The sequence below is a fragment of the Rhinatrema bivittatum genome, chromosome 1 (assembly GCF_901001135.1).
Source record: "Rhinatrema bivittatum chromosome 1, aRhiBiv1.1, whole genome shotgun sequence".
Taxonomy (NCBI): Eukaryota; Metazoa; Chordata; class Amphibia; order Gymnophiona; family Rhinatrematidae; genus Rhinatrema; species Rhinatrema bivittatum.
This window is the reverse complement of record NC_042615.1, coordinates 648,786,023-648,798,384: the sequence shown is the minus strand read 5'-3', so window position 1 is coordinate 648,798,384 and position 12,362 is coordinate 648,786,023. Positions and strand designations below refer to the sequence as shown.

The 12,362-nt window shown below is 43.8% G+C and overlaps 1 protein-coding gene across 3 annotated transcripts in view; it reads left to right on the top strand.

The window, feature by feature from the left end:
- The window catches only part of ERAP2 (endoplasmic reticulum aminopeptidase 2), a 258,175-nt gene extending 250,356 nt beyond the window's left edge, over positions 1-7,819 (top strand). For all 3 annotated transcript variants that reach the window (XM_029572856.1, XM_029572865.1, XM_029572875.1), the window contains exon 18: positions 6,846-7,819. In XM_029572856.1, the coding sequence (XP_029428716.1) occupies positions 6,846-6,995 (150 nt within the window). In that variant the 3' untranslated portion in view covers positions 6,996-7,819. The remainder of the gene's footprint in view (positions 1-6,845) is intronic.
- Positions 7,820-12,362: the final 4,543 nt, after the last annotated feature.

Here is a 12,362-nt window from a genome sequence, read left to right as displayed (position 1 = left end):
GTCTGAGGAAGGCCGCGGTCATAGTTCAAGCAGGTTGGTCTGGTGATCATAGGCAAAAAGAGAGTGTCCGAGTGAAGCGCAAGGGTCAAAGCCAGGGTATCCGTCCAGAGGTGATCAGCCAAAGCAAGGGTCAGTTCCAAGGTCAATCTGATCATAGTCAAGGCAAGCGAAGGTCAGTTCCAGGTGGCGGTCAATGTGGTCAGGCAAGCAGAGGTCAGTTCCAGGCAGCAGTCAATCATGGTCAGAAGACAGGCAAGGGTCAGGTCCAGGCAGCGGTCAAATGTAGTCAGGCAAGCAGAGGTCAGTACCGTGAATCAGTCCGAAGGGTACTACCAGAGAACGTGGAGCAGGAACAAGAGGATGCTGGAAGACAAGAAGGACCACGAGAACACAGGAACACGGAGACACGGGAACACTGGAATGAGGCAAGAACGCAGAAAAACTGGAACAAGACAGGATCAGGCACAGGAACAAGGAACAGCAAACTAGCTACACCAAAGTGTCGACCCGATTGCCAAGGCGAGGTTCTGGGAACAGAGCCTCGCCTTATATACCAGGGTTACGTGATGTCATCTCCGGGTGATGCGGACCGAGTTCCCGTGCTGGGCCCTTTAAATAGAAGCGCGGTGCGCGCACGCGTGCCTAGGGGCGGGGTCGATGCCGTGGAGAATGCCGAGCCCCAGCGTGAGGAGCGCTGAGAGCCTGAAGGCCCCAAAAGGCCTGGGGACGCCTGGGAATGCCGCGGGCGATGGGAGCTGGCTGCGGCTGCCAGAGACGGGGGACCAGAGCTGGTGGATGGAAGCACGAGGTGAGCAGGCCTGGTCGCGGCACCAACACGGCCGGGGCACGCAATAATTAGCACTACAGATAAGTGTCCCAAATTCACCTACCAGAAAACTAATAAGCTTACACTTCCTCCCTCCTTTCTGCTGGCAGGAGAATAGTATTTAACTGTGTGCACTGCTTCTGCCAACTTCAATCTGATGTTTGAATCACAAGAGTATATTAAGAAATTGCAAGAGGACATTGCAAAATTAGGATACTGGGCATACAAATCGCAAATGTGGACAAGTGCAAAGTGATGCACTTATGGGTAGATTTTTAAAAGGGCCATGATTCAGCGAGAGACAGAGAGACAGAGACTCTTTTTAAGGCTTAGTCTGATACTCTATATATGGACCTTTGTAAGGGGCACTTTGATTCGGTGTGAGTTTTCAGGAGGTGTGTTGGGGTTAGGAAGGTGGTGTTACAGACACATTCAGAGGTATTCATTGTAAAATTGACATCAGTAAAGATTTTTACCTCTTATAAGTAATGAAAAGGAGTTGATTTGTACAACGCAGCTAGCAGAGACTGCAGTATACAAATCATCTCCTCTTGTTAGAATTTTCATCACTTATAAGGTCTAAAATTCTTTAATGATGTCAATTTTATAATGAATACCTCTGAATAATTCTGTAACACCACCCCTCCTAACCTCGACCCACCTTGTGAAAACTCACCCCAAATCAAAGTGCTCCTTACAACCATCTATATAGAGAGAATCACACCGAGCCTTATAAAGGGTGCCTCTCTCTCAGGAGTTGTGGCACATGTATGTTATGTGCATCAGTGCTGGCCCTGCCTACATTTTCTGGTCTCTCTCTCAAATATTTTATAAAATTAGCGCGTATCTTTGCACATGGTGAAATGAATGTACATGTGCCCTTCCCGCTATTGAAAATTTGTGTAGCTCCTGCGCAGCCCACTTATGCAAGTATGTGTCCATTTTTGTGCACGCAAAGACTTTTAAAATCCACCTCTAAGGGAAGAGTAACCCAAGTTATGGTTACACAATGCAAGGTTCTACATTAAGAGTTACCACTCAGGAAAAGGATCTAGGTGTCATCATTGAAAATATGTTGAAATCATCTGCTCAGCGTGCAGCAGCAGCCAAGAAAGCAAATAGAATGCTAGGGATTAGGAAAGAAATAGAGAATAAAAGAAAATATAATGCCTCTGTATCATTCCATGGTGCAACTTCATCTTGATTATTGTGTGCAATTCTGGTTACCACATCTTAAAAAAGATATTCTGTAGCAGAATTAGAAAAGGTACAGAGAAGGATGACTGCAATGATAAAGGGGATAGAGCAATTCCCCTATGAATAAAGGCTAAATAGGTTAGGAATCTTCAGCTTGGAGAAGAGAAGGTTGAGGGGACATATGATAGAGGTCTATAAAATAATGAGTGGAATGGAACGATTACTCTTTCAAAAGTACAAAGACCAGGGGCCACACAATGAAGTTACTGGCAATACATTTAAAAATAAGAGATCATATTTTTTTTTATTCAGTGCATAATTATGCCTTGGAAGTCATTGCCAGAAGATGTGGTGAAAGCTATTAGTGTAGCTATGTTTAAAAAAGGTTTGAATAAGTTCCTGGAGGAAAAGTCCATTAACAATTATTAAGGTAGAGTTGCAGAAATTCACTGCTTATTCTTGGAATCAGCAGCTAGGGGTATGCATTCGTTTGCAACGTATTGGTAATCCGCAACATATAGGGCCATATTCGTTGTATATATGGGGAAGCGAAACGTATTGCGATTCCCCACAAATACAACAAATCTTCACCGAATTATTCAGCCATCTAAAGGAGCGAATTTAAACAAACCCCCCACCCTCCTGACCCCACCAAGACTTAACAAAACTCCCTGGTAGTCCAGCGGGTGCTCCGGGAGCCATCTCCTGCACTCACGCCATCGACTGCCAGTAATCAAAATGGCACTGATAGCCTTTGCCCTTACTATGTCACAGGGGCTACCGGTGCCATTGGTCAGCCCCTGTCACATGGTAGGAGCACAAGATGGCGCCGGCCGTCCATTGCTCCTACCATGTGACAGGGGCCGACCAATGGCACCGGTAGCCCCTGTGACATAGTAAGGTCAAAGGCTATCGGCGCCATTTTGAATACCGGTAGCCGAAGGCATGAGTGCAGGAGATGGCTCCCGGACCCCCCGCTGGACCACCAGGGAGTTTTGGTAAGTCTTGGAGGGTCAGGAGGGTGGGGGTTGTAGTTAATTAAATTTTAGCCGGGAAACGAATAAGAATGAACACATGAACATATCGGGGGCCTCCCTTGCCGAATGCAACATATCTGCCCCCCAACGAATACGAATACTGAATGCAACGTATGCGGTCCCTCTGCACATCCATATCAGCAGCTTGGAATTTATCTGCCCGTTACTTGTGACCTGGATTGGGCACTGTTGCAAACAGGATACTGGGCTTAATGGACCTTTGGTTTGACCCAGTATGGCAAGTCTTATGCAAGTCTTATGGCAGAGAAGAAAAAAGGGTTCCCACTCACAAAGCGGGGAGTAGCTGGCTTGTTACGGCGGTTACTACCCCAAACCAAATGTGTCTGATACTTCACTTTCGATGCATATCCAGCATGGCTCTCTGCTTCAACGGCTTGGGAGAAGACTGATACATCACGCATTTCCAGCATAGCTCCCTGCTTCAACAGCAGGGGAGAAGAAAAACAACCAATAAGGACTGTATAACATAGTCTGGGTAAAACAAATAAGCATGGGTGTAGCTTGCTTATTGCGGCAGTTACTACCCCTACTACCCCTAACTAATCAAGCTAGATATTTCAATGGTGGGGGTGGAAGGTAAATAGAACCAAGAGCTAAGAGAAACAGATAAGTATGAGAGAAAAAATGTGTGAAGCTTGCTGGGCAGACTGGATGGGCCGTTTGGTCTTCTTCTGCCGTCATTTCTATGTTTCTATGTTTCTTAGTTTGGTGTGCACGAGGACTGAGCTTACTTAAAAACGTGCCATGAAATTGAAAAGGTTGAGAAGCACTGATATAAAGAATACATAATATAACTGAAATACAAGTACAAAACAATCAGGACAGTAATGCAGAGACAAAGAGCAGCAACATCATCTTCAGGAGAGAAAGGAGAAATCCAAACTGAGTCTTCTTCTAGGATTATACCACTAGACAGCACCAATGTAGGGGAGGCCAGACTGTATCAACAACATTTATAAAAGGGGAACAAATACAAATCAACAAATATTATTGGGAAAAATTTGAGAAATTGAACTGAAATATTCCACATATTACATGTGCTGACACTGTCTCCTCTAATGCTGCATCATGGACTCAGTTATCTCTGCAAATACGCCTGGATTAAACCAGGTTGAATAAAAAGGAAAGCTGCCATAGGCTAATCTGGACTTCAGCAACTGATCCCCTGCTTCGAATTGGCTACAAGAAAATAATTAAAAATCATCTGCCCTGATAATTTTATGACAGCGGAATGACAACTGATTGTCATCCAATGCCATGACACTGGCTTCCAGCTAATAGGGTCATTTGCTTCTCCATAGAGGTATTTGAAAATACAAAGCTCAAATCTGTCTCTCTTCCTCTATCCCTGGAATTCCACATTTCCAGGAAAAGAGCATGTGTTAATATTGCTATGCTATGGATACCAGAGCCTGTCCCCCCTTGTAGTGAAGCATTCTGTTTCCAATTGAAGAGAAAAATGTTGGAGGGACTCTTTCTTGTCTTCATTGTATCTAACATCAAACCTTAAGTATGTATTCACCATAGCTAGCAGATTGAGAACAATTAAATGAATAAATGCTTGTGACACCATGAGTGGTCTGGGCTAGCTAGAGAATGGACTTAGGCTGGATTTTGGCTTTTCTCTCATAAATTTGATAAGCGAAACTGCTTCTGTTTTGTTTTCTTATCTTCACAGTACACAAAATAAAGACAGCAATATAACTCACAGTTCAGCAGTATTAGCCTCCCCTAGGCTTCCTTCTCTTCCCTGGGACCTCCATGTTCTCCAGGTGCCTAACTTATTATCCCCTTCTATGGAAAATGTCCTCATATTGGCCTCCCTTCCTGTCTGTGGCTTAAGATGGACCAACATAAATGCCTAGTCCTGGGCTCTTAAAGAATGTCTAACTACACTCCTTCACATACCCTCCCCCTCAGTTTGACCTTGTAAGGTTGAACATCTGCCACCACCTGGGTTAACTCCTAGGAAAATAAATCATCATGCCTATATTTTTGAACTGTGACTGACCATTTCTCTTCACTATGGAAGGAAGGCTTGGTATGGGGTCCTCTAGGCCAGAGGGTACGTTCCCCTAACCCCCATCTCTATGTGTCTCTGGCTTGATTCAATGAAACTACTTTTGAATGTTGGCTTACTTTAAGTTTTTGAGGGTTACTTTCCTCCATCCTTTTTGAGGAATCAGCTAAGGGTTCTTGGAATGCCCCTGGTTCCCTCTGAATGTGTCATCATGCAAAGTTAAAACAGTAAAGTCCTTGGCAGGCTTTAGACAGTGAGACCTCTCAGATTTTCTTCACAGGTGCTGCCTCCGTGGTATGGATGTCTTTGACTCAGTGTAGTATACTTTCACAAATCCTGTGGAGAGGCTTCCAGAGGAGATGTTTCTATACAGTCTAGGCTGGCATGGGCCAATCCAGACCATCCAGGAACTGTTCCAGGAGGACAGGTTTGTCTATCTCAAGACCTGTCTTCATCTCTGGTTGTAGCCATTTCTATCCAGCATCATTAAGCCTATGATAAAGGCTTTGTGGAGTTTCCTTGCGGTGTATGGTACTTCTCCAGAATTGTTGCTGGTATGTTTCTGTCATGTATCCTGCTCTTTCCAGGATGGCAATTTTGACATCAGAATAGCTGGCTCTCCCATCTGGATTGGCAGCTGAAAAGGAAGCTTGGCTCTTGCTGGTGAGTAGATTTGCTAGATAGGTGAACCAGCAAGCTTCTAGCCATCCAGTCATGTGAGCAGTTCTTTCAAAGCTCTTTATGCAAACATCCAGGTCTTCCTCTGACTTTATTTTAAACAACACTGGAGGCACTGGTGCAGCTTGCATTGGTTGGGTCATCTGTGTCAGAACCCCCTGCTGATAATTCAACACTACCAGTTACTGGCCATACTGTTCAGGTAGGGTTTGAAACTGTCTCTGGAGCTGCTGTTGCTGCTCTTCCACAAGGTCCTGTAGTAATCATTCCATGTTAGTTAACTGGTTCCAGTCGCACAACAGTTTTCTTGCAGAGCCCTGCCCTGTTCAGAAGTACATGCACAATGAAACTTTCCCCTCAAAAAAGCACCAAAACACACAAAAATACCCCTGCCTGTTCAGCTTTATCTCACTATATGAGTCCCTCTATCCAAGCAGAGCTAGCCTTCTTAGCCTGCTGTAACAATCTCTGGCCACAGATGCAGGCAAGCCACAGGAAAAAATGCCCCTTCTTTTCCTTCTCTTTTCCCTCTTTTTGAGCAGGGTTCTCTGCTGTGTAAGGCTTAGCACAGAAATCCCCAAATTGATCCCATATGTGACAGTCTTGGACAGGCCAAAGAACAGACTCAGGTTGGACTCTGGCAGTTCTCTCATAAACTTCTTCACAGTTCTTCACAGTTCTTCACAGTTCACAAAATAAAGACAGCAATATAACTCACAGTTCAGCAGTATTAGCCCTCCCTAGGCTTCCTTCTCTTCCCTGGGACCTCCATGTTCTCTCTGTGCCTAACTTTAGATCCCCTTCTAAGAAGCATGCCCTCACAGTGAAATTCCCTTCCTGTCTGTGGCTTAAGATGGACCAGGTTAAATGCCTGGTTCTGGGCTTTTAAGGAGGGTCTAACTTACACACCTTCACAATGCTCCTCAGTCGCTGACTGACATATGTCTGATTTATCCATTCTCTAAATAATAATAGATTTCATTATGTGGTTGTTGTTCAACTCTTATTGAAGAATGGAAGTTAAAACAGCTTTTTCCATTCACAACCTCAATGCTTTGTTTTACAGGTGAAATTATTTTTTGAATCCATAAAGGATCAAGCATCCCAACTTCATGACACCCAGACTGCATTGGAAAATATTAAAAGGAAAATAATATGGCTGGAGAAAAACATTGCTACCTTGAGGCAATGGCTGCTGGATAATCTTAAAGAGTGAAGTTGCTCTAAAATTTCATTACAATTATTTCTCATTGTGGAATGTTGGTTTGTTTTAAATGGATTGCCAAAAAATAAAGAAATTTAGTGCTGCTGACTTTGGATTTGTATTAATTTGATAGTTTCTTTTGTAAATTCCAGTTGTATCCAGACATAGAATAATTCTTTGAAGGAGGACTAAATATGCTTTGTTTTTCCTGCCTATTTAAAAAACTGAATTCATTAAAATGCTGACTTTGAGGTTCATATTCAGAAGCCTTTAGCCAGCTAATGCCGAGTTTAGCCAACTAAATGAATATTTGGGCACTTACTCAGCTAAATTCTTTTTTTTGAAATTTATAATTTTTATTCATTTTTCAATGCATAATTACAATATTTGCTTCCAAATATTTCATTTACAGAAATTGTTAACATAAAATTTCTATGCAAATTTTTCCATTAAACTGATAAACAAATTAAATAAGCAATACAAGAAAATAGGGGCTTGTAAATGAAAAGAAACAATTTCAACATTATAACAATTAGCATGTAGGTGAGGTCTGAGACCTTACTCAGATAAATTCTAGTCAGCTGATAAGTTAGCTGGCTAGAATTTAGCCGGCTAAGGGGGTCATTTACTAGAGTGATCATGCGCAAAAAGTCCCTTTTCGCAAGCGATCACTAAATGTGGGCAGCGTCAAGACAGGAAGAGTCGGGGCAGCACCAGGGCGGACGCCACGAAGATGGCGCTGACTGCGAAATGGTAAGCTTCCATATCGCTGCCTATTTCGCGTTGAATAACTACACCTTTTATGGTGTAGTTATTCAGCGCGACGCCAGCAGCAATCGCACTGCGGAGGTGCGATCGCTGCCGGCTATCGCAGGACCGCCCCCCCCCCCATTTCACCCCCCACCCCCCTATACCACGGGATTCAGAGAGCCCGGCGGTGTTAGTAAATCCAGGCCTAAATTAGGGGCATTCCAAGAGTATAACTGGGAGGATTTGAGCTAGCTAGCTCATTAACTGGCGATATTCAGAATTAGCCGGATAACTTAGCCAGCTAAGAGGGTCATTTTCTATAGCTTTCGCACGCGATAGCTAGATCAGGGCGGAGTCGGGACAGAGTTGGCACCAGAAGGGGAGGAGTTGGGGCGGCACCGGGGCAGACGCGGCGAAGACATCGCTGGCGGCGAAAAGGTAAGAACCCTTATTGCTGCCAGTAACGTGCCCAATAGCTCTACCTTTCACGGTGGTGCTATTGCTGCCGGCTTTCGCAGGCCCGCCCCCCACTTCACCCCCCCCGGTACCACGCGATTCACCAAGGCCTGTGATTTTAGAAAATCCATGCCTAAGTCTGGTTGGCCCGTAGACTGTCCTAAAGATAGCTGGCTATATTCAATAGTGTAGCTGTGCCTTTAAAGTTAGCCGGATAAGTTATCTGGCTAACTTTGCTATCCAGACTGTGTCTGAATATGGACCTCTTTAAAATTTTGTTCCTCTTTCATTCCTTACTCAAGTTTGCTATTACAGTACCGCTGTTCCCCTCTCTAATGCTTTTTCTGTTCACTGGCTTTCTTTTGAACTAATGCCACTTGTTTGTATCTGATGAAAAGAATGGTGGAGTACTAATCTTTTCTTTTTGTTACTTTCTCTTCCTGCCCATGCTCTATTGCAGAGCTTTCCAAACTTTTCATGTTGGTGACACACTTTTTAGACAAACATAATTTCGTGACACAGTAATTCAGTCTACTAGCAAACCAGAGGTTAAAGGTTAAACGAACGAAATGTATTTCAACAATTTATGTATGTTTCCTTAAATATATACATAAATAAAATGTTTCACGACACAACCTATCTCGTGAAAACCTTTCATTTATATTAAAAATATATAATATTCCAAGATTAATGTTATTGTTATAATTTATGAGTAACAATAATAAAACAAAGTTGTTGTGTTATTCAATTTACCTCTTTAATGAGATGTTTGAGCTTCATGGGATAATCACAGCTTTTGAATATTTGGTGTTAATAAAAAAGTCCAAAGGGTCTTCTGCGTAATTTTAAAAAGCTGGCCAGTTTCACACTTCTAGTAAAACTACTATAAAATTATTTGATAACTTCATTCAACTAATTCTATGTGGCTATGAGAGTGAAGTCTGGAATATATAGGAAGGGACAGAATGTCAATACAAATCCTGCACTTCCAGTTCTGTAACTCTGTGCATCCACTGAAATTCCCCCAAACAATGGAGCTTGGATGTTTCCCTTACAGCTCATCATACTAAAAGATATTTTCAAATTCTGGTGTCACCTCACAGTAACAGCAGCACAAACACCTTCCACTGCCAGACACATTGTGAACTAACACAAAACCTCACAAAAAAGACACTCAAAATCTATACTGCAATCCCATCGTAACATAACAGTAATAACACCAAGGACTCAAACAACAATAACCCCACCTGTGAAAAAGCAAGGGTAAATATTACACAGGGTCCTAGAATACCAATACACCACCTACTGAGGAAACAAAACAAACCCGATTGCTATAGATCCCTATATAGTCACTATATGCTAGCAGAATCTCTCATCATGGTAATACACACAGAGACAGACCCTCACCAAATACAGAATACAAAATAAAGGAGCACAAATTAAACAAAAACTGAAATGGAAACCCCAAGAAGCCAGACTCTGTGTATTAACAATGGAAAAACAGAACCACCATTCCTCATAAAACAAATAAAATCAAGAAACATAAAGCATCAGTTATAATAGTAAAACCATATTATTAAAAGAATATTTTAAAACTACTGATAAATAGAATTTCTATTAATTAAAATCATATACATTTTTTACAATTTCCCAAACACCAATAAAATATTTCAAAACAACACATATATCAAATAACACCCAATAATTAAAACTAATAAGGATTTTTAAAAGCCCCTGCTGTCCATACGTGGGAGCTCTTGATTTCCCCCTGATATTGTCGAGGATTAGGAGGTTATCCTCTCTCTCTCACACATACTCACATGTCCATTCTCTCTCACACATTCACTGTCACATACATACACATTCATGCTCTTATACCCACCATAACCTCTCGCTCTCACAGACACTGACACACTCTCAGGCTCTAAGACACTCTCCCCCCCCCCCCCCCCCTCACACACACACAAACTCTTACTCCTCTGGATTTTCTCATACACACTCATGCTCTCACTTTCACTGGCTCCCTCACATGCACACAAACAGACACACCCAGGCAAGCTCCCAATCATTCTCACACAAACAGACACACCCAGGCAAGCTCCCAATCATTCACACACACACACACACACACACACACACACACACACACACACACTGACCCCCAGGCAGGCTCCCATTCATTTTCACACCACTCCCTCACCATCCCCCAGGCATGCACACATTCATTCTCACACACACAGACCCCCAGGCAGGCACCAATTCATTCTCACACACACATATACCACACACAGGCAGGCACCTATTCTCACACATACAAACCCCAGGAAGACACCCATTCATTCTCATACACAGACACACCCTCAGGCAGGCACCCATGCATTCACACACATACACCCCCAGGCAGACTCCCATTCATACACATGCACACACTAAAGGCAGACCCCCTCTCTTTCTTTTGCCAGCAACCTCAGAGCCTCTTTCATTCCTCTGCTGCCACTGTCACTGCTGCCACATGGCTATTGGGGAGGCGCTGATTGCTGCTACTGTCACTGAAGCCCATTCTGCTGCCTCCTCTGTGCAGGCCCCGTGGGTTTCACTTCCTCCATGCTGATCTTGTACATTGTGAGATCCACATAGAGAAAGTGCTACTCTTGCACATTACCAAAGATTACATGTGCCAATCAATAAAAAGTAATTTTTTTCCCCTTTGCTGTCTGATCTTAGTTTTCTAATTGGTTGGTCACAGGCTTTTTTGTTCCAGCTTCCCTTTCTTATTTTTTTGCCAATTCCTTTTATATTGTCTTTTTTTCTATTTCTTTTCTCTCCATCTATCTTCTTCCTTCAAACACACAGTCAGGTTCTCATTCTCACATGCTTTCTGTCTCTCACACACACACACACAGGCTCTCACTCTCACATGCTCTCTCTCATACAATCATTCATACACACAGTCTCTCACTGGCACATGCTGTCTGACTCACACACACACAGGCTCTCTCTCACTCCCACATGCTGTCTTGCTCAAGCACAGGCTCTCACTGTCACATGCTGTCTCTCTCACACACAAAGAGGCTCTCACATGCTGTCTCTGCAAACATTCAGGTCCTCACTCCCACACAGTCTCTCAACTCACTCTCACACACACACACACACACAATCTCTCAACTCATCTCATACACACACACACTCTACAGGCCCTCAGCCTCTCTCTTGCCTCTGGGCCTCCTCTTCACGGGTCACTGCAGGATGGGATCTGCAGTGGCCCTGATCTTCTCGGGCCATGCACAATGTGGGATCCATGGCGGCGGGCCTGCTACCGGGCCTCCTCTTCTCAGCCCACTGCGACAACGCTGCTCCTCTTCTGCACGCGGCGGATGCTCCTACTCCTTCCTGCCCACGCGGTTCCGCAAGTTTTCTTCCAGGGCCACGTGGGCAGGAAGGAGGAGGAGCACCTGCAGGTTTGGACGCGACCTTTTTCTTCGGGCCATGTTGACATGAGCTCCACCACGGCCCTGCCGATCTTCCTACTGTGTGTGTCCGGCACACAGCACAACGGTAGTTCACTGCTCAGCCGCCAGTGGGATGAGGTCCACTGGCAGCCGCATTGGCTCCCCCTGACCTCCCCTCAGTATACCACTTGCTCCGCCCCTTCATGTGCACCGGGCTTGCGCAACACACCTGCACACTGCAGGCGACACACTAAAGTGTCGCAACACACACTTTGGAAAGCTCTGCTCTATTGTGTTGTCAGAATGCCAACAGTCTGGCCTAGTCTTATTGTTCAGGGTCAGAACTGGATGTGTGCAGCAGGGACCCAATATACCCTGGATTCCCAATGCCTTTCCAACTGTAAATTTGAACACCACTGCAACAACAAAATTTAAAAACCTTCAAAAAAGAACTAAAAACTTGGATATTCACCAAAGCCTACCAAAACACCCCATGACCCTATGCTACAACTTCCCTCCCCACTGGCCCATATAAACTTGCAAAACCAATCCAAAGCATGTAATATAACTTGTACAATTTAACAACCAAACTATGTTTATAATGACTAAGATAACTATGTTAACAAGCATATGAACTTTTGAACACTCTGTCAAACATCAAAACTTTGTAAACCGTTGTGATGGCGAAACCGAACGACGGTATATAAAACTCGATAAATAAATT